The 25,293-nt window shown below is 44.3% G+C and overlaps 1 protein-coding gene across 2 annotated transcripts in view; it reads left to right on the top strand.

Annotated features, from left to right (window-relative positions):
- The window catches only part of Pecr (peroxisomal trans-2-enoyl-CoA reductase), a 28,640-nt gene extending 3,893 nt beyond the window's left edge, over window positions 1–24,747 (top strand). The window contains exons 2-8 of one of the 2 annotated variants that reach the window (NM_133299.2): window positions 4,071–4,204; window positions 5,576–5,741; window positions 9,197–9,278; window positions 14,168–14,264; window positions 16,990–17,100; window positions 21,838–21,949; window positions 24,497–24,747. In NM_133299.2, the coding sequence (NP_579833.1) occupies window positions 4,071–4,204; window positions 5,576–5,741; window positions 9,197–9,278; window positions 14,168–14,264; window positions 16,990–17,100; window positions 21,838–21,949; window positions 24,497–24,582 (788 nt within the window). In that variant the 3' untranslated portion in view covers window positions 24,583–24,747. Of the gene's footprint in view, window positions 1–4,070; window positions 4,205–5,575; window positions 5,742–9,196; window positions 9,279–14,167; window positions 14,265–16,989; window positions 17,101–20,503; window positions 20,726–21,837; window positions 21,950–24,496 lie in introns of those variants that run through there. The other variant, XM_063266531.1, reaches the window with a different exon arrangement.
- Window positions 24,748–25,293: the final 546 nt, after the last annotated feature.

Raw genomic sequence — 25,293 nt, 5'->3', positions numbered from 1 at the left:
ATCTCGATTGATCGATTGATTGTTGGCTTCTGCAGTGTGTCATACAGGTCATCACTGGGAGGTGAGGAAATGACACAGCTGAGTTCTATACTGTCTGTGTTTGAGCTGAAGAACAGATGGGCAGTAATCAATCACTAAAAGACCTCCCCCTCCCAATAGAGTGTGTGTATGCATGCATGCATGCATGTATGTATGTATGTATGCATGCATATATGTATGTATGTATGCATGCGTGTATGTATGTATGTATGCATGCGTGTATGTATGTATGTATGTATGTATGTATGTATGGCTGTATGGCTGTATGGCTGTCCCGGAACTTACTCTATTGACCAGGTTGTCCTCAAACTCAGAAATCTGCCTGCCTCTCCCTCCCAAATGCTGGGATTAAGGGCGTGTGTCACTAGCAGGCAGCTACTGAAAGGCCATCTCTACACCATACCACCCTGAATGCACCTGATGTTGGAAGCTAAGGAAGAGTCCAGCCCAGCTGGTACTTGGATGGAAGAAATAACTCCTCATAATAAGAGGCCCTGCTTCATGCCCCCTCCCTTCTTTCTTGAGACAGGGTTTCTCTTTATAGCACTGGCTGTCCTGGAACTCACTCTGTAGACCAGGCTGGCCTTGAACTCAGAGATCTGCCTCTGCCTCTCAGAGTACTGGGATTAAAGATGTGTCCCACCACTGCCTGACTGATATATATATATATATATGTGTGTGTGTATGTATGTGTGTGTATAGATATACATACATGTGTATAGATATGCATATATATACACGTGTATAGATATACATATATATATATACATGTGTATAGATATAGACTTATTTATTTATATGAGTACACTGTAGCTATCTTCAGACACACCAGAAGAAGGCACAGATCCCATTACAGGTGGTCGTGAGCCACTGTGTAGTTCCTGGGAATTGAACTCACAACCTGGAAAAGCAGTCAGTGTTCTTAACCCCTGAGTCATCTCTCCAGCCCTCTACATATATTTTAAATCCCATGATACATTGTTAATTCTTGTCCTTCAAATGATCCTTTTTTTTTTAAAGTCAATGTGGATAGAAAGAAGAAAAAGTTTGTATAGTCACAAAATTATCATTTCCAGTTCTGGTTTTTCGGTCTTTAATAGTTATGTACAGATATGTAAGGAATTTTGGTCACTTCTAACCCCCGTTGTTCTCTCTCATCCCCACCTGTTCTTTGGAACTAGTTTACTCCAACTTTGATGTCTTCTGATGTGCGAGAGACCTGCTGAGTTTAATTGTGGTTGCTTAATGAGTATAGATTGGGTGGTTTTTGCTTTTTGTTTTTTAATGCATGAGCAATGTACCAGGGGGTACAGCACAGAAGAAAATTACTGTCAGTAACCATTGGTGTCACATAGCTGCCCAGGAAGCACCCCATGAGCACCTCTTCCACTCTTGAGAAAGCATTGCTAGTCCCAGTCTTGTGCAAGTCTGTGCAGGGCAATCACAGGTCCAGTGAGTCCTCGGTTTAACAGTCGCCTCAGGTCCAGAAGATACTGTTTCAGCCGCCCTCTTTCACACCCTCTGACTCTGCTTTTGAAAGGACTTAGCTCTTCTTCTGATGTCCTTTTTCTTCTACCTGAAGGACTTCTTTTGAGTGGTTGATTTATTTACTTGTTTTCATTAGCGCAGTACAAGTCTGCTCTGATAAGTTCTTCTCATTTTACATGTGTGGCTTTCGCTGTCATTCTTTCTTTTCTTTTTTTTTTTTTTTTTTTTACTTTTTTTTTCAGAGCTGGGGATCGAACCCAGGGCCTTGCGCTTGCTAGGCAAGTGCTCTACCACTGAGCTAAATCCCCAACCCCTAGCTGTCATTCTTGAGAGGATGTTTGCAGCTAGTTTGCTTTTGTGTTATTCCGCTGCCTTCTGCCTTGCTCTGTTCTGAGAGAAGTTCTCATCCCTCGTCATCATCGATCTGGGTGCCATGCATTGTTTTTCTCTAACTGTAGTATATATATTTTAGATTTAATTTTACTTTTAATCCTGTATATGTGTATATGTGGGGAGGGGGTACATGTAAGTGGAGGTGCCCTTAGAGGCTGGAAAAGAGCATCCCTTGGGGCTAAAGTTGCAGGTGGTTGTGAGCCATTCAATGTGGGTACTGGGAACTGAACGTGGGTCCTTTAAAAGAGCAGCAAGCGTCCTTAACCCTTGTGCTATTTCTCCAGCCCTGTCAGTGTCACTTCCAGGATGGTTTCTATTGGTTGATATCTCGGTATGGGTTATTATTTTCTTGCTCCTTTGCAGATTCAGGATTTTTTTTGTTTTGTTTTGTTTTCTGGATGCTGATTGAGTTGAACCTTGTTGCTGCTGGCTATTTCTATAGTCTTATAAATATTTTGTAGCTCTCTGCCCCACCTCCAAGCCACACTGGGATGCAGCTCGGCTACTTAAAAATAGTTTGATATTTCTGGGGCTGGAGAGATGGCTCAGTGGTTAAGAGCACCGACTGCTCTTCCTGAGGTCCTGAGTTCAAATCCCAGCAACCACATGGTGGCTCACAACCATCTGTAATGGGATCTGATGCCCTCTTCTGGTGTGTCTGAAGACAGCTACAGTGTACTCATCTATAATAAATAAATAAAATATTAAAAAAAATAGTTTGATATTTCCAAACAACGTCTTAAAATTAAGACTTGGTCCTGGAAGCCTTTCTTCTTTGGCTAATGCCACTTCCCTGCCAATGCTACACTCTTTACCCAGTGAAAGATTTTGTTGGGGGTGGTGGTCAACAGATTCCCTACTCCTGGTACTGAATGCTGGGTTCCTTCCCTGGCTCCTTCTGAAGGGCTCCACCTTGTCCCTGTCCTTCCATGCACGGATCTGTGCTGGCTTGGATGAAATCCAAGCAAGACTGTAAAAATCCCCTTCATTTCTCCTCTCCCACGACTCATGTGACCATCTGCCTAGCCTCCTTGAAGTCCTCACTTCATCTCTCCCACTTCCAGAGACTTCCAGGCTGGGAATAAGTTTATTCTGTTCTGTAGTCTAGAAGCTCTCTACAGTGATCATGATACCTACAGTCTGGGGGTCTTGATTGCGTTCGTTTCCCTGCAATTAAAGAACTAAAAGGCACACAGGTAGCAGCAGAGAGAACTCACCCACCACAGGCACACAGCAGCAGATATAGAGAAAAAGATTCTACAAAGCTGAAGGAAGACACAGGAAGTGAAAAATTCCAGTCTCTTCTTGAGGGCTGGAGATTTTTTTTTTTTTAAGTCTCTGAAGAGTTTTCCTCCAATAAGTTAGAAGATGGCTGATTGGCCCACAACTATTGAGTAACTTGATCCTGCTTTGAACTTGTTGGCCCAGTCCATCAGCCAGGCCCTTCAAGCAGGAGAAAGGGCCCACAAGGCCTTTGTTTTAAGCTGCCAGACTGTTCTCACAAGTCAGTGAGGGTGAGGAAGAAGCCAGCCCAAGTTCACCACCTAGTCTTGGCGCCTCTCCTATCTGTCCATTTAACTCCCCGTCTCATAGTACTATGGTTTGTCCATAGGTCCCTTCTTGGACTTGCGTGCTCTCAGAGGTGGCTACTCATTTTTAGTCCCGTGGCATTTGACATTGAATATTTCAAAACAATTGTCCCTTCCCTGTCCTGTGTGTGTGTGCGTGTGTGTGTGTGTGTGTGTGTGTGTGTGTGTTGTCTAGCTTCTTAGTCATTTCTGTTCCTATTGCTTCAATGTGTCCAAAACCAACCTAATTCCTCTTCTACTGATACCCTTTACAGGAATACACAAAACAGTTTTTGTAGTTTAGATAGCTTTATTTATTTATTTTTATGTGTACATGTATGTGTATTTTACCTATAGGTCTGTTTATCACGTATGTGCTTGGTGCCTGTAGAGACCAGAAGTGGGTGTCAGATTTCCTGGAGCTAGAGTTACAGAGAGTTATGAGCCACTATGTGGGTGCTGGCTACTGAACCTGGGTCTTCTGGAAGAGCAGCCAGTGCTCTCAACCTTCCTTCTAGCCCCTTAGTTTGGACAGCTCTTAGAAGCATGTTTTCTTTATTCCTCTGGCTGTTTTCACCTTAGGGTGTAACGTGGTCATTGCTTCCCGGAAACTGGACAGATTAACCGCTGCTGTGGATGAACTGAGAGCCTCTCAGCCTCCCTCCAGCAGCACTCAAGTCACCGCCATACAGTGCAATATCAGGAAAGAAGAAGAGGTAAGACAAACATGGCTGCGCAGTGTGCTTACCCAGTGTCCTTTGCTGAAGCGGTGCCTGACCCCTGCTCACTAGAAGGCAGAGCCTGTAAGGACTGATGCCTGTGCTCCCAACTTACTGAGCTGGTGACCTCAGAAGGAGGGAAGCTAAGCAAAAATGTCCTCTCAGCTAGAGACCCTTTAAGGCTATGGTTTTCAACCTTGTAATCCTGTGACCCCTTCATACAGTTCCTCATGCTATGGTGACCCCCGACTATAAAGTTATTTACACTGGTACTCCACAGCTGTAATGTTGCTACAGTTATCAATCAGAATGTTGACATCTGGAATGCAGGATATCTGATATGAGATCCTGTAAAAGGGTTATTGGATGCCCTCCTCCGAAAGAGGTTGTGACCCCAGTTTGATAAACACTGCTGTAAGGCGTTTCTTAATGTTCATTTTGACCTGGTTTCATCTTTTTTTTTTTTTTTAAAGGTCGGCACTTAGAAATTAATGCCACTGAGGTTTGCTGTGCTTGGGGTTATCCGTACTCACCAGTGTGTCTTGCCATCAAAGTTAGAATCTTGGCTTATGAGTATAGTGAAAAGCTCTCAGGGAGAACTTTCCCTCGGGATGGAGACCCTCCAACTCCAAAGACCAGACCGAGACACCACAGGATGCAATCAGCAAGAGGATTTGGTTTATTGTCGGGATACACAGGCACAGGCACCTGCGGGCGCTTCAGTCACTCGGGGGACTGGCGTGCCCCACGGAACCAAGGATGGGCTTTTTATAGGATTTTGGGGAGCAGAAGCAAGCATACAGAAGCAGATGCATGGTTACAGGGATATACTTGGTGGATTCTAATGTGGCAAGGGTTCAGCCCAGGGGCAAGTTTCCTAGCTACCTTCTTGAAACATAACCACTGACTCGGCCCCCCAAGGGTTCAGCCCGGGGGCAAGTTTCCTAGTTACCTTCTTGGAACATAACGGCTGACTCGCCCCCCCCCCCCAGGGTGTGGGACCTCTCCCGGGGCTTTTCTCATTGTCAGGTGCTCAACCGCAGTCGTCCTGTTGCCAGGCCTTCAACCAAACATATCTTGCTTGGCAGCTGCTGTGTACTCAGTGTTCTAACCTTTCCCTGAACCAGTCATCTTAAGTACAGCCTTGCAAAATGGCGTTACTGCTGCTAAGCTGGGGTCTTTCATTAGCACAGTGGGAAGTTCGCACTGTGGGGTGTGGGGGTTTAGTCATTGGTGGCTTTATGTGTTTGGGTTGTAGTATTTAGAATTAGTATGCATTATATAGGAGTCTATAAACTGCATTGTATTTCTAAAACCGGGCCATGCCGCAGGATAGCGATTAAACTTTCTCTCTCAATGTTTCTTTAGGTGAATAATTTGGTCAAATCTACCTTAGCTAAATATGGGAAGATCAACTTCTTGGTGAACAACGCAGGGGGCCAGTTCATGGCTCCTGCTGAAGACATCACTGCGAAGGGATGGCAAGCTGTGATTGAAACCAACCTGACTGGCACCTTCTACATGTGCAAAGCAGGCGAGTGTCTCGAGAGCCACGAAACCCAGACGTGTCCTTAGTGGGAATCCCAGGGAAGGCTGGAGGAGATGCTAGGGACTCAGAAGCCCACACCAATAGCGTTCATTTGATATCTCCTCTCTCTCTCTCTCTCTCTCTCTCTCTCTCTCTCTCTCTCTCTCTCTCTCCCTCTCGTTTTTTGAGATGTGGTTTCCTGTGTAGCCCTGTCTCTACTGGAATGCCATCTGTAGACCAGGCTGACCTTGAAATCAGAGGTCCACCTGCTCTATCTCCCAAGAGCTAGGATCGAAGGCCTGAGCCACCACCGCGCAGCTAGCTTGTGCCTCTTTAGAAATTTATCTTTTTATTTCAGTAATATGCTCGTATGCCTGAGTATATATATGTGCACCATGGCATGCAGTCTCTTAATGAGGGGAGGATAGGCATCAGATCACTGCAGCTGCACTTTTGGATGGATGTGAGGCACCGTGTGGGTGCTGGGAACAGAGCCTGGATCCTCTGTGAGAGCTGTTGGTGCTTAACCACTGAGCCACCTCCCCAGCCCCTGTGCCTCCTCTGTGTGAGCTGAATCTGTCAGAGATCCATGCTTTTTTATTTCCTTAGAGTTAATGCTATTTCTGTAAGAAATCGATATTAAGACGGCCTGACATTAATTTACAAAGTGTCTCTTGTCCTGTGGAAGACTAGATTTAGATTAAATTTTTCGAGAAGAACCTTGCCTTTGGGGAATGTCTGCTTTCTGTGTAGTTGTGTCTGGAATGCCGTACTGAAGGTGTGTTTTTGTTGCTGTCGTTTTGGTTTGTTTTGTGTGTGTGTGTGTGTGTGTGTGTGTGTGTGTGTGCGCACGTGTGTGTTGTGGGGGCAGATTTTTGGCTTTGTTTTGTTTTGCTTTGTTGGTTTTTCAAGACAGGGTTTCTCTGCGTGGTCCTGGCTGTCCTATAACTTGCTCTGTAAACCAGGCTGACCTCAAACTCAGAGAGAGTTCCACCTTCACACCGTGCCCGGCTCAAAGGTTGTTTTACTATTATTGATCCCCACTAAATCACTTACTAAGATTCTGTGAATAGGTTTGATGATTGTCTAAATGAAACTGAAAAAAAAAGGATAATCCTTAAAAAAACCTATTTTTTAAGGGTGGTGGTGAACTCCTTTAATCCCAGCACTCAGGAGGCAGATCTCTGAATTCAAGGCCAGCCTGGTCTTTAGAGCAAGTTCTAAGACAGCCAGGACTACACAGAAAACTTGTCTCTAAAAACCAAAATGAAAACAACAAAAGAAACTACTGTACAATTAAATGTAAATGTGTGGGAATAACTACAGAGAAGGGAACCTTTCCAAATGTCTAGACCAGCGCATTCACTAAATACTCCTAGTGGCGCACCTTACAAGACAGAAGAAAGGAGAAAAAACTCAAAGCGATCCCCTTTAGGACTGAATGAAATTAGAAAGGAAAAAAGACTTAACCCACTTAGGATCTGTTTCATCTGGACACTGGAAACTCAGCACTCTTTCTTGCTTGTTCCCAATCCTTGACTTTATGGTCACAATGTCTCCTCACATTGATAGATGCTTGTAACCTTCCCAAGTTGTTTCTGCCAGCCATTCTTCCTGTACGTCTTCCTTCCTTCCCTCCCATCTGCTCTCTGTGGTCTCTTTGTTATTTCAAAGAGTCTGAAGAAATGCCCGAATCTGAGCCTGGGAAAGTTTCAGGAGTCACAAGGCCATCAGAGCTAAGAGTTGGCGTTTAGCCAGAGGCAGAGTCTGTTTGGAGGGACTTACACGGCTTAGTATCCTCTTAATGCTAAAATCCAATGGTTTCATGTGGCTTTTAATACTTGATGTGACAGTTACTATTTCTAGTTTCAGACTTTTCAGGACTATGTACAACCATATATTCTGTTTAAAATCATTTATTCTCTGAGAATTACATTCGTGTACCTACCCTCACTCCATCCTCCATCTCCTCCACGGTCCTCTCCCTCTGCTTCTGAGTCTGTCTCCTAGTTTCATGTTTCCTTTTCTTTCTTTCTTTTCTCCCTTCCTTCCTTTCTTTCTTTCTGTCTTCATTTATTATTCAATTATTTATTTGGTTTTTGGGGATTTTTTTTTTGAGACAGGATTTGTTTGTATAGCCCTGGCTGTCTTGCAACTCTCTCTAGATGAGGCTGGTCTTCAGCTGGAGAGATCTGCCTGCTTCTGCCTCCTAAGGGCTGGGATTAAAAGCATGCACCACCACTGCCTGCCTCTTACTATTTTTTTTAAGATTTTTTTTATGTATATGAGTACACTATATCCATCTTCAGACACACCAAGAGAGGGCATCAGATTCCATTACAGATGGTTGTGAGCCACCATGTGGTTGCTGGGAATTGAACTCAGGACCTCTGGAAGAGCAGTCAGTGCTCTTAACCTCTGAGCCATCTCTCCAGCCCTCCTCTTACTATTTTTAAAACTTTTTTTTCTACAATATAAGTTAGTCATGTTATTCCCCCTCCCAACACCTCCCAGATCCTCCCTACCTCCCTACCCAACCAACTTCCTGTTCTGTCTCTTTCCTGAGTCCTGGAATTAAAGGTGTTCACCACCTCTGTCCGGCTACCCCATGTCTGTAATTGATGGATTTTGTTTGAGATCTTTTGGTCAAAGTTTGTGGGTTTTTTTTTTTAAATATTTTATTTATTTACTTTATGTATGTAAGTACACTGTAGCTGTCTTCAGACACACCAGAAGAGGGCATCAGATCCCATTACAGATGGTCTTGAGCCACCATGTGGTTGCTGGGAATTGAACTCAGGACCTCTGGAAGAGCAGTCAGTGCTCTTAACCGCTGAGCCATCTCTCCAGCCCCGGGTTTTTTTTTTAACCTATAAACCTCACATTTTAAAATTCAGCTTAGGGACGGGGATGTAGTCCAGTTGGCAGAGTGCTTATCTATCATACAAGAGGCCCTAGGTTCTATCCTTGCCACTCTGCAAGCCAGACATGGTGGTGGACAGCTGTGACCACATCACTTGGGAGGTAGAGCCAGGAACAACAGCAGTTCAGGGTCATCCTCAGCTACCTAGGGAATTCTGGGTTAACCTGGGATGCATAAAAACAAAAAACAAACTTGTCTCAAAACTATTCTTTTTAAATTCAGGTTATACTAGATACTTTATGACCGTTGCCATTTTAATTGAGTCAATGCTCCAGTAATTTTTCATCTAGATTATTAGTTTAATGAAAAATTTTTTCAAGCTCATTTTGTAGCTTTCCTTAACCTTTTTCAGCTCTGCCTTATGGTTTATTAAATTAGCTTCTTGCTATACAGCAACCGGGGTCATCCTGGGCTACAGGAGACCTCATCACAATGACGAAAACTAAATTAAAATAGAAGACATCGTATGTACGCTGGAGCAGGGTATAACAAAGGAAGACACTGTTTAATATGCTCACCGTCTGCCTGTGTTCTGCAGTTTACAATTCCTGGATGAAAGACCATGGCGGCTCTATTGTCAATATCATTGTCCTTCTTAACAACGGGTTTCCAACAGCCGCGTAAGTGTTTTATGTATTTTTTTTTCTGTGTCTTTAGATTTTGTTCTCTAAATGGGGAGGGGGCCTAAATCAATGATTCACTCCTTTAATAAATTATAACCCCAATAAGTTTCTTTCTAAGTAATGTTCTTATTAATTCTTACAAGTTTTCATACAATGTGCGGTGGTTTGAATGGGTTTGACCCCCATAGACTCATGTGTTTGAATGCTGGTCCCATAGGGAGTGACACTTTTAGGAGGTGTGGCCTTGTTAGAATAGGTGTGGCCTTGTTGGAGTAAATGTGCCACTGCGCTAGGGGGTGGGGGTGGAGGTTGGGGTGAGGGTTGGGGTGGGGCTGTGGTCTATGCTCAAGCTCCAACCGGTGCAGAAGAGAGAGACTTGATCTTCAGATCAAGATGTAGAACTCTCAGCTCCTCCAGCACCATGTCTGCCTGGACACTGCCATGCTCCTGCCATGATGATAATGGACTAAACCTCTGAACCTGTGAGCCAACCCCAGTTAAATGCTGTCCTTGTAAGAGTTGCCTTGGCCATGGTGTCTGCTCATAGCAATGTGTCCCTAAGACACTATACATTTTGATCATCTTCATCCCCACCCCCCATCTCCTTTTATTTGAACTTTAAGAAAAAGTGTGTGCTTGGAGTCCAGAGGTCAGCATCAGGTGTCTTCACCAATCCCTCACCACCTTGTTTTTTTTGAGACAAGAGTCACTCACCGAACTGTTGCTTTCTGATTTGGCTAGAATGGCTGGCTGGTCAGTGAATCCCAGGGATCCTCCTGTCTGTGTCTCCCCTTGTTGGAATTGCAGTTATGCACTCCATACCAGACATTTACGTGAGCGTGAGCATCCAACTCACGTCCTCAAGCTCGTCCAGCAGGCACTACTGGGCATTTTCCCTAGTTGCTAACAGTGCCATTCAGATGAAAGCGGCCATATATAGTAGTTTGAATGAGAATGGCTCCCATAGGCTCATATGTTTGCATGCTTCGTCCCAGTTAGTGGAACCATTTGGGAAGAATTAGGAGGCGTGGCCTTTTCAGAGTAGGTGTCACCTCGGGAGATGTTGTGTCACTGGCAGTGGGCTTGAGGTTTCATGGAGGTATACCTGTTTGTCACTTATCTGAAATTCATTATTACCTGGAGGTCCTGTATCCTTTCTACCAAGTAATCAAGATGTTACAAATCTAGCTGTCACTGTGGGACATGGCTTCTTTGTTAAATTATGAAAATTAAATGGATCTGGATTAATTTAGATTTGAACACCATGAATATACTTGTTTAATTTTAGGACTGCTAAATTGTAACTTATAACAGAAACTCTTGAGTTTTTGAAACACACACACACACACACACACACAATTCCTGAGGGAGTAGTTCTAACTAGTAACAAGTTGACTTCCTCTGGAAATTTTAACAACATACTAGCTTCCTGTATTATCTAGGATTCCTTCAGTTGTACAGAGTATCTCTAACCACAATTCCTGGCAGAGACGGCTTAGAGGGGGAAGGGTTTGTTTGGGCTCCTGGTTTCAGAGGACCCCTATCCATCACAGCGAGCCAGGAAGCAGAGAACAGAAGATGCTGGTGGTCAGCTAGCTTCTCCTTTGTTTTTGTTTTTGTTTTTGTTTTTGTTTTTGTTTGTTTGTTTTATTCTCACCTTGTGGGATGCTGCTGCCCACCTTCAGGGCAGGTCTCTCTTCCTCCCTCCCCTTCCCACAGCGGGCCCCAGTGAATTCTCAGAAAACTTCTTCACAGACACACTCCAGAAGTATGCCTTACAAACTCCTAAATGAATCAAATCAAGCTGACAATCAAAATTAACTGTTATATACTAGCTTTTAACTGCTGAGCCATCCCAAGTTCTTTACCCAGGGAGATGTATGTATATGTGTCAGGAGAGGGGAGGGGGGATCTTTCAAATGAACTAGGAAAGAATTGATCAGCAAACACGCAGGATTAAAAGTTGAAGGACATCCTTCTTCCCTTACTACCTAATCTGTCTTTCCCTGATGGTTCCAGATGCTTTTGAATGGGTTTTTCCACATTAAATTATATGGCACTTTGTTCTGGCAATATTATTATACTGTACATAGAAATTCTGAATCACATAATCTCTGTACCTTCTGTTTTATTTTTTCTTAATTTTATTGGTCATTTTACTTATTGACATTTCAAATGTTATCCCCTTCTCATTCCCCCCACACACACAAACCCTCTAACCCCTACCCCCTACCCTGACTCTATGAAGGTGCTCTCCCATCCACCCACCCACTTCTGCCTCAGCAACCTGGCATTCTCCCCTGGGTCATCAAGCCTTCACAGGACCAAGGGGCTCCCCTCCCAGTAATACCCAATAAGGCCATCCTCTGCTACATATCCAGCTGGAGCCATGGGTCTCCCCATGTGTACTTTTTGGTTGGTGGTTTAGTCCCTGGGAGCTCTGGGGGTTCTGGTTGCTGGTTGATATTGTTGTTCTTCCTATGGGGTTGCAAACCCCTTCAGCTCCTTCAGTCCTTGCCCTAATTTCTTTATTTGGGTCCCCACGCTCAGTCCAATGGTTGCTGAGACATCCACATCTGTATTGGTCAGGCTCTGGCAGAGTCTCTCGGGGGACAGCTATACTAGCCTCCTGTTAGCAAGCACTTCTTGGCATCTACAATAGTTTCTGGGTTTGATGTCTGCAGATGGCATGGATCCCTGGGTGAAGCAGTCTCTGGATAGCCTTTCCCTCAGTCTCTGCTCCACTCTTTGTCCCTGTACTTCCTCTGAAAGGAGGAATTCTAGATTAATATTTTTGAGGTGGGCGGATGGCCCCATCCCTCAACCAGAGGCCATGCCTATCCACCAGCTATGGTCTCTACAGGTTCTATCCCCCCTTTCTTGGGTATTTCAGCTAATGTCCTCCCTGTGGATCCTGGGAACTTCTTGGGTCCCTGGCATCTGGGACTTTCTAGTGTCTACACACAGTTCCCCCTCCCCCACTACTATTCTCCGGCTTTCAAATTCCTAACCCTCTGTATTTCTCCCCCATCTCCTCCCATATCTGAACCGCCCCCCCTTTTCCCTCCCTCTTCTCGCTCCCTCCCAGATCCCTCTCTTCCTCTACTTCCTGCGATTATTTTCTTCCCCCTTCTGGGTAGGATTAAAGCATCCACACTTTGGTGCGGTCTTCCTTCTTGCCGTCTGTGGTCTGTGGATTGTATCTTGGATATTCCAAGCTTTTGGGCTAATACCCACTTATCAGTAAGTGCATACCATGTGTGTTCTTTTGTGACTGGGTTACCTCACTCAGGATGATATTTTCTAGTTCCAGCTATTTGCCTTAGAATTTCACAAAGTCATTGTTTTTGATAGCTGAGTAATACTCCATTGTGTAAATGTACCACATTTTCTGTATCCATTCCTCTGTTGAAGGGCATCTGGGTTCTTTCCAGCTTCTGGCTATTATAAATAAGGCTGCGATGAACATAGTGGAGCACGTGTCTTTGTTGTATGTTGGAGCATCTTTTGGATATATGCCCAGGAGTGATATAGCTGGGTCCTCAGGTAGTTCAATGTCCAATTTTCTGAGGAACCTCCAGACTGATTTCCAGAATAGTTGTACCAGTCTGCAATCCCACCAACAATGGAGGAGTGTTCCTCTTTCTCCACATCCTCGCCAGCATCTGCTGTCACCTGAGTTTTTGATCTTAGCCATTCTGACTGGTGTGAGGTGGAATCTTGGGGTTGTTTTTTACATTTCCCTGATGACTGAGGATGCCTGTTTTTTTATACTTCTTTAAAGAATTATTTATTTATTATGTGTATATGAATGTACCATCACTCTCTTCAGACGCACCAGAAGAGGGCATCAGATCTCATTACAGATGGTTGTGAGCCACCATGTGGTTGCTGGGAATTGAACTCAGGCTCTCTGGAAGAACAGTCAATGCTCTTAACCGCTGAGCCGTCTCTCTAGCCCCTATACCTTCTTTTTTAAAAAAAAGTACTTGTTTTTGTTGTTGCTGGGACAGGGTTACCTGGCTTATTTGTGTGTTTTGACATCTGAGCCTGGTTTGACTGGAATTTGCTATGTAGACCAGGTTGGCTTCCAACTCAAAGTGACCCAACTGTTCTGCTTCCTGTGTGCTGGGGTTAAAGGCATGCAGCACCATGCCCGGCCTTTTAAACTTTTAAAAATTATATTTATTTAGTGTTTTTTAATGTGGGGTGTATATGCTCCACAACACATGTATGGAGGCCAGAGGACAACTTAGGGGTCATTTCTCTTCTTCCACAGTATGACTTTGCAGCAGGTCATATCCGTTAAGCCACATTCTTCACCCAAGACCTAAATCCTTTGAACCTTTTATTTAGAATTCCATCGATGTAATTTTCATATCCCCTATTATTAAAGGTATATACAGTATCAACATACTTGTCATTAAAATTATCAGTTCAGGGCTGGCAAGATGGTAAAGGAACTTGTCACTAAGGCTGGGGGTGCCTGTGGTCAGTCCCCTGAGCCCACATGATGGATGGGGAGAAATGGCTCAGTTGATGTCCTCTGCCTTCCACACATGCATTGTGGTACATGCTTGAGTGGACACATACATGTATGGAGAGAGAGAGAGAAACCACAATCTGTTATTCTCTTTTGTAATAAAAGGTTCATCAGCATATTCCCGCCGTGCACATAGCTTTTGAGAGACAGTGCTTATGTGTGTCGTGTTTGATAACCATGGCTTGGCTTTGATAGAGAAGGACCCAACTCCTTCTTTAAGCAGGACTCAATGTGAGAGACTTGTGAACAATCTCGTGGAGTTCTCAAGCCATTGAAATGCTCGTCGACTTAGTGGATAGGAAAAACGTTCCACAGAAGCTGACGGCAATTTTTGTCTCTAAAGGCACAGTGGAGCGGCAAGAGCAGGTGTTTACAACCTCACGAAAACCATGGCTTTGACGTGGGCCAGCAGCGGAGTGAGGATCAACTGTGTTGCTCCTGTAGGTAACTGTTCTGTGTGAAGTCTGCTGACAAACTGGGCTCGGGCGTGGTTCAGACTGTGAGGTGGATAATTGTGTCGCGGGTGTAGTATACATTAACGCCTATGTAGGTACACTATAGACGGTAGACTTTTAGCATAGGTTAAACTAGAAAGGCAGCCGCTCATAATGGCAGTGGTGTTATTTGGTAACGAGATAGTGATGCACGCTCTTGGACTATATTAGAATTATGTGTACTTCAACCACAGTGATGACTGCACTTCCTACCATGCATTATACAAAGCAAGAGGGAATTCCATCACACGGTGAGGGTTGAGAAATACTAGGGAACTGGAGAGATGGCTCAGCAGGTAAGAGTGCCTCCTGCTTTTGCAGAAGACCTGAGCTCAGTTCCCATACCACCTCAGGCCTCTCACAGCGGCCTGTAACTCTATCTCCAGGAATTCTGACACCCTCTAGCCTCCCTAGGCCCCTGCCTGCATGTCCCCTGTAATCTGTAACACACACTCATGCACACACACACAGACACACACACGCACATGCGCAGAGTTAAAATAATAAAAAGAAATACTGCTTTGGGGGCTGGCAAGATAGTTCAGTGGGTAAAGTGTGAAGAGCTGAGTTCAGATCTCCACAGTCACATAAAAAGAGAGACACAGCAGCACATACCTGGAACTGCAGTCCTGGGCCGCTCCCTTGATGGCGGGCCGGCCTATCTGGAAGAGTTCCACGTTCAGGGAGAAACCCTGCCCAAAGCAAGCAAACAGATAAAAAGGAAGCAGCAAAACAGAAGAACCATAGAAAAAGGTACGGATATTGACCCCTGGCTTCTCCTTGTGCCTGTCTGGTTGAGAACATACACACATAGGTGTGCACACACATGTAACATGTATGTTCACCATAATATACATAACATAGCAAGTGTGGTAAGTTCACCGCACTTGTACACACAAAAAGTGCTACTTTGAAGAGTGTTTTCCTAAGTGATTATTTCTTGATATATTGTGAGTCCCTTATTTGGAAAAAAAATGAATATTAGGTTTCTGGGAAGAAACTTTAAGTTTTAAGGCCAAGTAGAATTTAAGTTGGGTGTTATAGTATCACAAATGTAGCCACAGTATTGACAATCAAAAAAATCTTTTTTTTTTTTTTTGAGCCTGGTCGTGGTGGTGACCTTTAATCCCTATACTCAGGAGGCAGAGGCAGGCAGATCTCTGAGTTCAAGGCCAGCCTGATCTATAGAATGAGTTCCAGGATGGTCAGAGCTACAGAGATCTTGACTCAGGGAAAACCATCTTTTTTTTGTAGGGGCGTGGTTCATGAATGTGTTCATGTGTATACATATATGTACACATACAGGTGAAAGACAGAGGTCAATGCCAACTGTCTTCTTCAGCCAATCTCTACCTTAGGTTTTGAGACAGGGTCTCTGGGTTGACCCCAAAGCTCCCTAATTTGGCCAAGACTAGCTGGCCAGTGACTCCAGGGCCATTCCTGTCCCCGCTGCACCTCCCCAGTACTAGGGTCACTGAACCATGCTGCTCCACTTGGCTTGGATGCTGCGGATCTGAATGCAGATTCTCATGATTTCCCAGCATGCAGCTCAGCAGCCATGACTGAGCCATTTCCCTGGCCTCTGCTTGCTTTTTGAGAATGGTTCTTGTGTAGCCCAGGCTGGCTAGAATTCACTATATAGGTTAAGTTGACCCTGAACTCCTAGTCTTCCTGCCTCTACCTCCCCAAATATTTATTTGTTGTGAAATAAGCCACAGCTTGAGCCTCCCTGGTATTTTGTACCTGGCATTTACTCTGAGAGACATTAGGTGAAATACCTCCTACACAGATCAGCTCGTTAACTTCTCCTGTGATGTTTTCTAGTCGTGGATAAAGTAGGGATGACAGCCCCATTTGGGCTTGGCTGCACACATCTGTAACACAAGTGGAGTGTTGGGGAGGAAGGCAGATATGCATGGAGCCCACCAACCAATCAGCAGGGCTGTCCTGCAGCTCTGGCCAGCTAGCAGAGTCAGTCAGTGGTCTCTGGGTTCAACTATAAGGTGATGAATGATTAGAGACTGGGTGCCAACCTTTGACCTCCACGTGCATGTGATATCCCTGCAACCCATGCACACACTCAAGATTTTAAATAAATATATTTTTTTAAATTAGCTATCAGGGTACATACATATACCTTGGATTTAGCTGTGTTTTTTTAAACTCTACCTGAATTGTAAAAGCCAAGAAAATCTTGTTTTTGCAAGTCTTCTCTGGTAAAGCAGGCCTGTTCAGAGGAAGAGAAACTAGACTCCCCAAGCCCATTGTTCCTGGCCCCACTGAAGTATTTACATAAACATTCTCCCAGAAAACAAGTCTTTCATGAAAAAGACCAGGACTTAGCTGGTTATTAAAGGGGAAACCCCCCAAAATGATCATTCAAATGGTCTGCTTTTAGATAGTGGTTGTCTGGTTCCCCTTTGACAGTTTTGAATAAAGTTAATTGGAAACGTTTACCTTCTGTATCGATATTAAGCCACGGGCTTTTTGTCTTTGGTTAGTGATGCCCTGATGCCTTCTTGTTGCTGTTGTGTGAGTTCTAGAGATGGGACCCAGGGCCTTGTCACACTGGACAATGATCTACTTCTTCCCTCTACATCCCCAGCCCTTGGTGTCTTGACAATTTAATTCTCCCCATTTACTCACCTTCCTCGTTTGTTTTCTAATACAGGGGACCATTTACTCCCAGACTGCTGTTGACAACTATGGCGAACTGGGACAGACCATGTTTGAGATGGCCTTCGAGAATATCCCAGCTAAGCGTGTTGGACTCCCCGAGGAGGTGACGTATCTGGGTGGCACTGATGAAAATATCTTGAGAAATGTGTGACATGTGGCACCCTGGGCATGTGGCCTGCAGTGTCTTCAAACCACGTCTCCTTGCTTTGGGCTCTGGGGCATAACCTAGTTAGTTGCTTTGATGGCTGACAGCAGACTTTCCTCAGGAATGAAGGCCATAACGTTAGAGACAGCATGTTTTTGTTGTCTTTGTAGCTATTTTATTTTATCACATGCAGCTTTGGTACGAGCAGCCTCAAGCAAGCCAGGTAATGACAGACTCTTGAAGTTCCACAGTGGAAGGAAGTATGTTAAAATCAGTAGTTTTCCAAGTGACTGAGGAGTAAACATAGTTTACTGGCTTTGCATTTATGAGCAGGAAGAGCTCTTCCAGAGGACCTGAGTTCAACCCTCTGCAACTATATCAGATAGCTCCCACTCCATGGAGATGCGGCACCTCTGGCCTCTGCAAACACCCACATTCACATGTATATTCCAAACACACACACACACACACACACACACACACACACACACAGAGAGAGAGAGAGAGACAGACAGACAGACAGACAGACAGACATAATAACAATAAATATTTTAAATAAATAAATACATGTCATATAGGTAGGAGAATCAATTTTATTTAAAAGCCAATTTTTGCTGGGCCTGTGCCTTTATCAGGTACATAGGAGACAGAAGCAGGCAGACAGAGCTCTGTGAAGTTGAGGCTAGCCTGGTCTACACAGAAAGTTTCAGGCTACCTACTGAAACCTTGTCTCAACAAACAAACAAAACACAAAACAAAATTAAAGTCAAATTACAAAGTTTTAGGTGTCAGTAAGATGTGTCAGCGGGTGAAGATTTGATCCCAAGTCCCTCCCAGTGGCTGTCCCTCCACAGGAACACAGGGTGCAGTACCCCTGGAGGCCAGAAGAGGGCCAGAAGAGAGCTGGAATTCCAGGCAGTTGTGAGCCACCTGATGTGGGTGCTGGGAACCAACTCATGGCAAGAACAATAACGCCTTCTTTTTTTTTTTTTAACATTTATTTATTTATTATGTATACATCATACAGCTTTCTGCCTGCATGTATGCACCTGCAGGCCAGAAGAGGGCACCAGACCTGATTATAGATGGTTGTGAGCCACCATATGGTTGCTGGGAATTGAACTCAGGACCTCTGGAAGAGCAGACAGTGCTCTTAACCGCTGAGCCATCTCTCCAGCCCCACAATAACGCCTTCTTAACTACTGAGTTATCTCTCCAAGCCCAATTTTTTAAAAGATTTATTTATTTATTATATATAAGTACACTGTAGCTCCCTTCAGACACATCAGAAGAGGGAGTCAGATCCCATTACAGATGGTTGTGAGCCACCATGTGGTTGCTGGGATTTGAACTCAGGACCTCTGGAAGAGCAGTCGGTGCTCTTTACCACTGAGCCATCTCTCCAGTCCCCAAGCCCAATTTTTAAAAATTTAAAACAAAAGTCAGATTTCCCCTAAATTGTTGTATAAATTGAATACAATTTTGGAATTAAACATATGGAGAAGGGTTTATTTAGATAAATATTAAATTTTATTTTATTCATTATCATTGTGCGTATGCGCATGTGCCTGGGTGTGCTGCACTGCACACACTGACAGGCCAGTCAGGAGATGCCTTAGGACAACTGGTCTTTAGAAATACATTAGACCATCTACCTTGTATGGAAAATCAAAACTACAAGTAACTTGATGGGGGGAACTTGGTTCTAGTTTCTAGAAATAGCTCATGTTATGTTTTGTCCTGCCTTTCCGGAGACACATACCTACAGTTATTGAAAGGTTTATTTAAAAAGACTGCTGTTCTAATTTAGATTCTATGTTTTTGTGAGGGGAGTAATCCTACAGTAAAGGTTTCTGAATGCCGCAGTCCTGTACTCTAGTGAGAGTGAGTCTATTCTAGGCATGAAATCCTGAACTGCCACAGATTTATGTGCTAAAACTTGGAGCATACTGGCTTGGTATGGTGGCACACACTGTTAATTCCTCTGGAAGGCAGAGGCAGGCAGATCTTTGTGAATTTGAGGCTAGCCTGATCTACATAGAGAGTTTCAGGCCAACCAGGGCTACATAGTGAGATTTTGTTTCAAGAGCAAATATAACGAAGATACTGCCCCAAATAACTATTTTTTACATTTTTTATTAATTTTTATTTATATGAGTACACTGTATCTGTCTTCAGACACACCAGAAGAAGGCACCAGATCTCATTACAGATGGTTGTGAGTCACCATGTGGTTGCTGGGATTTGAACTCAGATCCTCTGGAAGAGCAGTCAGTGCTCTTAACCACCGAGCCATCTCTCTAGCCCCCAAAATAACTATTGATGGGCCATGTTATGTTACCATTTTCCCACTGAAAGGAAAGACTTTAAATTATTTGAGATGAGGAGATAACATGATTAAGTTTTATTTAATATAGAAGACTTTTTGTTAATATGAGTTAGAGTATCAGAATCATATTAGAGCCAGGCAGTGGTGGTTCACACTTTTTGTCCCCAAACTTGGGAGGCAGAGGCAGGCAGATCTCTGAGTGTGAGGCAGTCTGGTCTATAAATTGAGTTTCAGGACAGCCAGAGCCTTACAGAGAAAGCTTGTCTTGAAAAGCCAAGGGTGGCTGGCGAATGGCTCAGCAGTTAAGAGCACTGACTGTTCTTCCAAAGGTCCTGAGTTCAATTCCCAGCAATCACATGGTGGCTCACAACCATCTGTAATGAGATCTGATGCCCTCTTCTGGTGACAACAGTGTACTCACATACATTGGAATAAATAAATCTTTAAAGATCTATTTTATTTATTATACATATTAGACAGCTGTAGCTGTCTTCAGACACACCAGTAGAAGGCATGACTTAAACTCATTGTTATTATGTGGCTAAACGCTACTTATGTTTGCCAATTCTTCTGTCTTTAATTCTTTTCTGTTGCCTGACCAAGAGCTGCTGCTTACTTTCAGTAATTTTTGTCTTCCTTGAACTCTTTGCTATTCTAAGGTCAAAAGCCACTGGCTTCTGGTAATTTGACTCTAGCTGAAAGCAGTAGGGGAATTAGAAAAGGTTTGGTTTCTCTCTGGTTCAAGGGCCTCTAGCTGGCCAGGAGTGAGGCTTAGAGTTCAGTTAACTCCTTATGTGCCAGAGAGAAAAGAAGAGGAAGAAAGGGAGAAGCCAAGCACACACATAGACACACACAAACACACACTTAGGCTTGGCCTGACCACCCGTTGTAACATTTCACAAGTGTTCATACATAATTATATACATATACATATATGTATGTACATACATATAGGCAACCAGACAATACCAATATATATTTGGTGGATCGGGCTGACCCCAAATGACACACTTTATTTCTTCTCTCTGGCAGTTTATACCTTCTTGGACAAAAGTTCTCCATGGAATTACCTCATAGATAAAGTTACACAAAAGGGACGTCACAGAAGGATGTCTGTAGTAAGTTTAAAGCAGTGTTTCATTCTATAAGCTCATTATAAGTTCAAAGCAATAGTTTCACATGGCCTTGCTTCACCATAGTGCACCTATGATGGCCTCATCCTTGGACCTGGCCTAGAATGTTTTCCCTTAATCACAGATTTGTTCCAAGCCTGCACTCTTTTTTTTTTTTTTTTTTTTTTTTTTTTTGGTCCTTTTTTTCGGAGCTGGGGACTGAACCCAAGCCTGCACTCTTATCCTAGTACAGCTCATCCATGACATTTGAAGGTTTACAGAGCTCTATTTGTAGCTTTATTCTATGTGGGGCTTGAGATTACTTGTATGAACTTAAGAACCATCAGAAATTGTGAAAACTCTTCAGTTTGTCTATACAGCATTACTGCATGAGGATAGATCTTCATGTTGAGCTGCAGGAAATCTGCCCAATAGGACTCCTTAGGCTATGGAATAGTGGCAGGAAAGGCACAGCAGCAGCGAGAGGCAACCCTGGGATGGAGTCTTCGGTGACCTTGCATGTCAGAGCTCACCCATCGAAAGCCATGCGAATGCCAGGAGAGGGACGTGCTCCCACCCTTCATGAGACTCTGCCTCCGTTTACCCTGAGTAAAATGAATTCTGTTTCATTTGTGAAGTTTCTGTAAAACCTCACCAAGTGACTGCATTTGGGAGGAGGTGACGAAGACCTTCAAGTTCCCCTGGTGGGAAGGGAGCTCCTGTGATCTGCCTGACAGGGCCACACACTGAACAAATCAGAATGCCCGCATTGCTACACACACATACTTACTGTATGTGGGACTGAGGTGTGAGAACCATGTGGCCCCGATGACAAATAGAGTTGTGGCAGACAAGTGGGGGCCTCAGAGGGAGTTAATTGTTAAAGCAGGAAACCACCATATTTACCTGTGGCTTCTTATACCGTGCGCTTGCCTGCCGCTGTCTACTGCTTCTGCACACCTTGTTGCCTTTGCCCTGGTTGTTACCTGACGTCACTGCTGTCCAGACTGTCTCTGTGCTGTCAGGTCATGGTGCACACGCATGAGGGTTCATGATGCAGTCCTATGGGCTGGGATGTGCTTATTCAGCAATCTCGGCTCCCAGGAATGGAGAAGAGCCTTTGCTCCCTCCCTCCCTTCCTCCCTCTCTCCCTCCCTCCCTCCCTCCCTCTCTCCCTCCCTCCCTCCCTCCCTCTCTCCCTCCCTCCCTTCCTCCCTTTACTCTTACGTAGGACATACTCTCCTCTCTCCCCAGATCTCCCCTCTGGTGTGCTTCCTACTGTCCCCCGCAGCATCCTTCATCACTGGACAGTTAATCAATGTGGACGGAGGCCAGGCTCTGTACACTCGCAACTTCACGATACCAGGTAAGCAGCCAGGAAGTGGAGAGTCACAGGCCCTTCCCTGTCCATGCTCCATGTCTTAAGTTGCTAGCTCAGAGGTGGGGGTTTTCTTTCATAGGCCATCAAAAAGTACAAAATGTTAATTTTTATGATGGGATTTTAAAGAAAAGTGTTCTCAGCTGCAAAAAAAAAAAAAAAAAAAAAAAATCTAAACCTCTAAGTCCAAAGAAGGACCAAAAGGAGGCAAAGGCTGGCTGTGCTCAGAGGTTTACAGATTCCTCTTTCCACTCTCTAAGTGTTGCATAGATCGAAGAGGGGCGGTCCAGTTCGACTTTGTCCTCTCTTTGGAATATATACAGCAAGTGAAATGATGAATTTCTGTATTCAATAAGTTTTATTCACAAAAGCAGTATTTTTAAAGATTTATTTTAATTGTTGAATGTATATGAGTGCTCTGTGTGCATGTACATCTGCAGGCCAGAAGTGAGCATTGGACCTCATTATAGATGGTTGTGAGCCACCATGTGGCGGCTGGGAACCTAGGACCTCTGGAAGAGCAGTCAGTGCTCTTAACTGCGAAGCTATCTCTTCAGCCCCATAAAAGCAGACTTTACTTTATCCTATTGAAACAGAATCTCACTGTATAGCTCAGGCTAGCCCCAGCCTCCCATTACAGGTCTGTGCAACAATGCTTGGTTTGAAAACCTTACTTACATGAATTCAATTCAATAACAATATTACATACAATTAGATGTGTAAATTTGTATCTCTTTTGGTGTTGGGAGGGAGGGTCTTATAAAATCAGATAGTCCAGCCCAGAACTCAGGAGGCAGAGGCAAGGAGATCTCTGTGAGTTCCCCAGACCAGCCAGGACCTCAGAGGGACACCCTGCTCCTTCTCCCCACACCCCCCAAAAAACCCAACAACACCAAAACAAATAAAATCAGATAGTCCAGAGTTCTATTTTTCAAATGACAAAACAAATCCACAAAAAAATAGAAAACACAGGCTTGAGTGGTGACTCAGTAATTAGGAGCACTGGCTGCTCTTGCAGGGAACCCAGGTTCAACTTCCAGCTCCTTCATGGTGGCTCACAACCGTCTTAAAGATGGGGGAACTGATACCCTCCTTTGGCATCCACATATACATAAGCATAAATAAACATTGTTTAAAGCATGCTAACGTCCAGGGGTGTTGCTCTTGATAGACTCCTTTACCAGTATATGCAAACCCTGGGTTGAACTCCCAGCACCCCATAAAACCAGAAGTGGTGGTGCACGCCTTTAGCCCCAATTATTCAAGGTGTTAGAGGCAGGAGAAACAAAGGTTCATGGTCATCCTCAGATACATACCAAGTTTTAGGCCAGCCTGGGCTATGTAGCATAGATTGAAGATCTTTTAAGAAATGCACATTTAAAAAAAAAGCAAAACCCAAAGCCTCAGGGAAAACATAAACACACATATATTTGCCCTCTTTCTAAAGATAATTACTAGTTTCCATTAGCAAACAAACTCCTGGTTGCTAAGGCTGCTTCCTGTTCTCTATCCTGTGGATTTCTTATGTGGATATGGTGATATCCCTAATGCTGTGAATGTCTGGTTGGTTGATTCCCCCCCCCTTTGGTGTTTTGAGATAGGGTCTCACTGTCTACCTGTCTCTGCCTCCCGAGTGTTGGAATTAAGGGCATATGCCACTGTGCCTGGCTCCTTTACCTTTTTGAAGACAGTGCCCCCCCCCCCCAAGCAGGACTGATACAACTCTCCTGTGCTTTGCATTTTGCATTTGCAAAATTGCATTCTGGCTTTGCAACTGAGGACCTAACAAATCATAGTATTAGGGCTGTGGTGCCACGGGCCTTTAATCCCAGCACTCCAGAAGAGAGGTGAAACCAATCTGCTCTACGTAGTGAGTTCCAGCACAGCCAGGGACCCTGCAGAGACCCTGCCTCCAAACAAAAACACCCAAGACTATATTTCCTAGGGATGTTAGGGGATTAGAGTACACATGGTATCAGGTCCTGTGTGGCTGTCACCATTGACCTTTCAGGCCAGGAAGCTATTGGCTCATGAAGAGGTGAGACATATCTAAGGGCCTTTTGTCTCTTCCTCTGTTTGTTCCCATGAGGTGTCATCCTTATGAGGCTGGCTTCCTTGGTCTTAGGATGGCAGCCTGCCACTCTGAGACCACGTGTTTCTCTGTCCACATCCAGCTGATTGAAGAGCCAGGAGACAGAAGGGTTGCACCTCAGCATGACCTCCTCAGTTCCGAGTCTGCTCTAGGGTGGAGCAACTCACAAAGATGTCCACTTGTATGTAGCCAGGCACCCGAAGCAGGGAGTGGGGGGCACTGAAGTTACCCCTTTTACTTGCAGGAAGACTCAGCTGAGAAAGCTAGTGAGTAGCAGGCCCGGCATTCAAGCAGAAGGATTTTTGCAGAACTGCCTGTCCTGCAGAGCTCTTAGCCTCCATGAGCTAAGAAGCAAGGCAGCAAAGAAAACCATAAGGCTTGGTAGAAACTGGGGCGATGGGTCTAAGAGATTTGCAACTGACACTTTTCCGCTTACTAAACAGATCATGACAACTGGCCTGTGGGAGCTGGGGACTCTTCTTTTATCAAGAAGGTGAAGGAATCTTTGAAGAAGCAAGCCAGGCTCTAAGCCAAGGAGACAGCCACCCATTGTGTTTCCTGCGTGCCTTAACGTCCTGAGAATGTTCGTACTTCATAAGAACTTACGATTTCTGTGGGGGAAAATCACTTTAATGTTAATAGTTTTATCTTTGTAAAAAACTACTCCCAAAATAAATGTATCTTCATGTTCAAACCAGTTATCATCTAATGATTTTTTTAAATATTTATTTATTTTATGTATGTGAGTACACTGTCAGTATCTTCATGCACACCAGAAGAGGGCATCAGATCCTATTCAGGTGGTTGAGAGCCACCATGTGGTTGCTGGGATTTGAACTCAGGTCCTCTGGAAGAGCAGTCAGTGCTCTTAACTGCTGAGCCATTGCTCCAGCCCCCTGATTTTTTTAAGGATTCCCTTTTTATTATTATTTTAAACTGTGTATGTTGGGGGAGAGGGGTGCATGCTCAGGGGGGCAGCGCCCAAGGAAGCCAGATGCATCAGATCCCTGTGAACAGGAACTTTAGACAGTGTGACCAGCTGATGTGGATATGAGAACTGAATTCACTTGGGGCTTCCAGAAGAGCAGTAAATACACTTAACCACTGAGCTGTCCCTCCAACCTCCTAACCTAGGTTTTTTTTTTTTCTTTTTTAAAGGTTTATTTTACACACACACACACACACACACACACACGCACGCACGCGCACACACACACACTATAGCTGTCTTCAGCCACAC

This window comes from Rattus norvegicus, chromosome 9 (assembly GCF_036323735.1).
Source record: "Rattus norvegicus strain BN/NHsdMcwi chromosome 9, GRCr8, whole genome shotgun sequence".
Classification (NCBI taxonomy): domain Eukaryota; kingdom Metazoa; phylum Chordata; class Mammalia; order Rodentia; family Muridae; genus Rattus; species Rattus norvegicus.
This window is presented reverse-complemented; position numbering and strand designations above follow the sequence as displayed.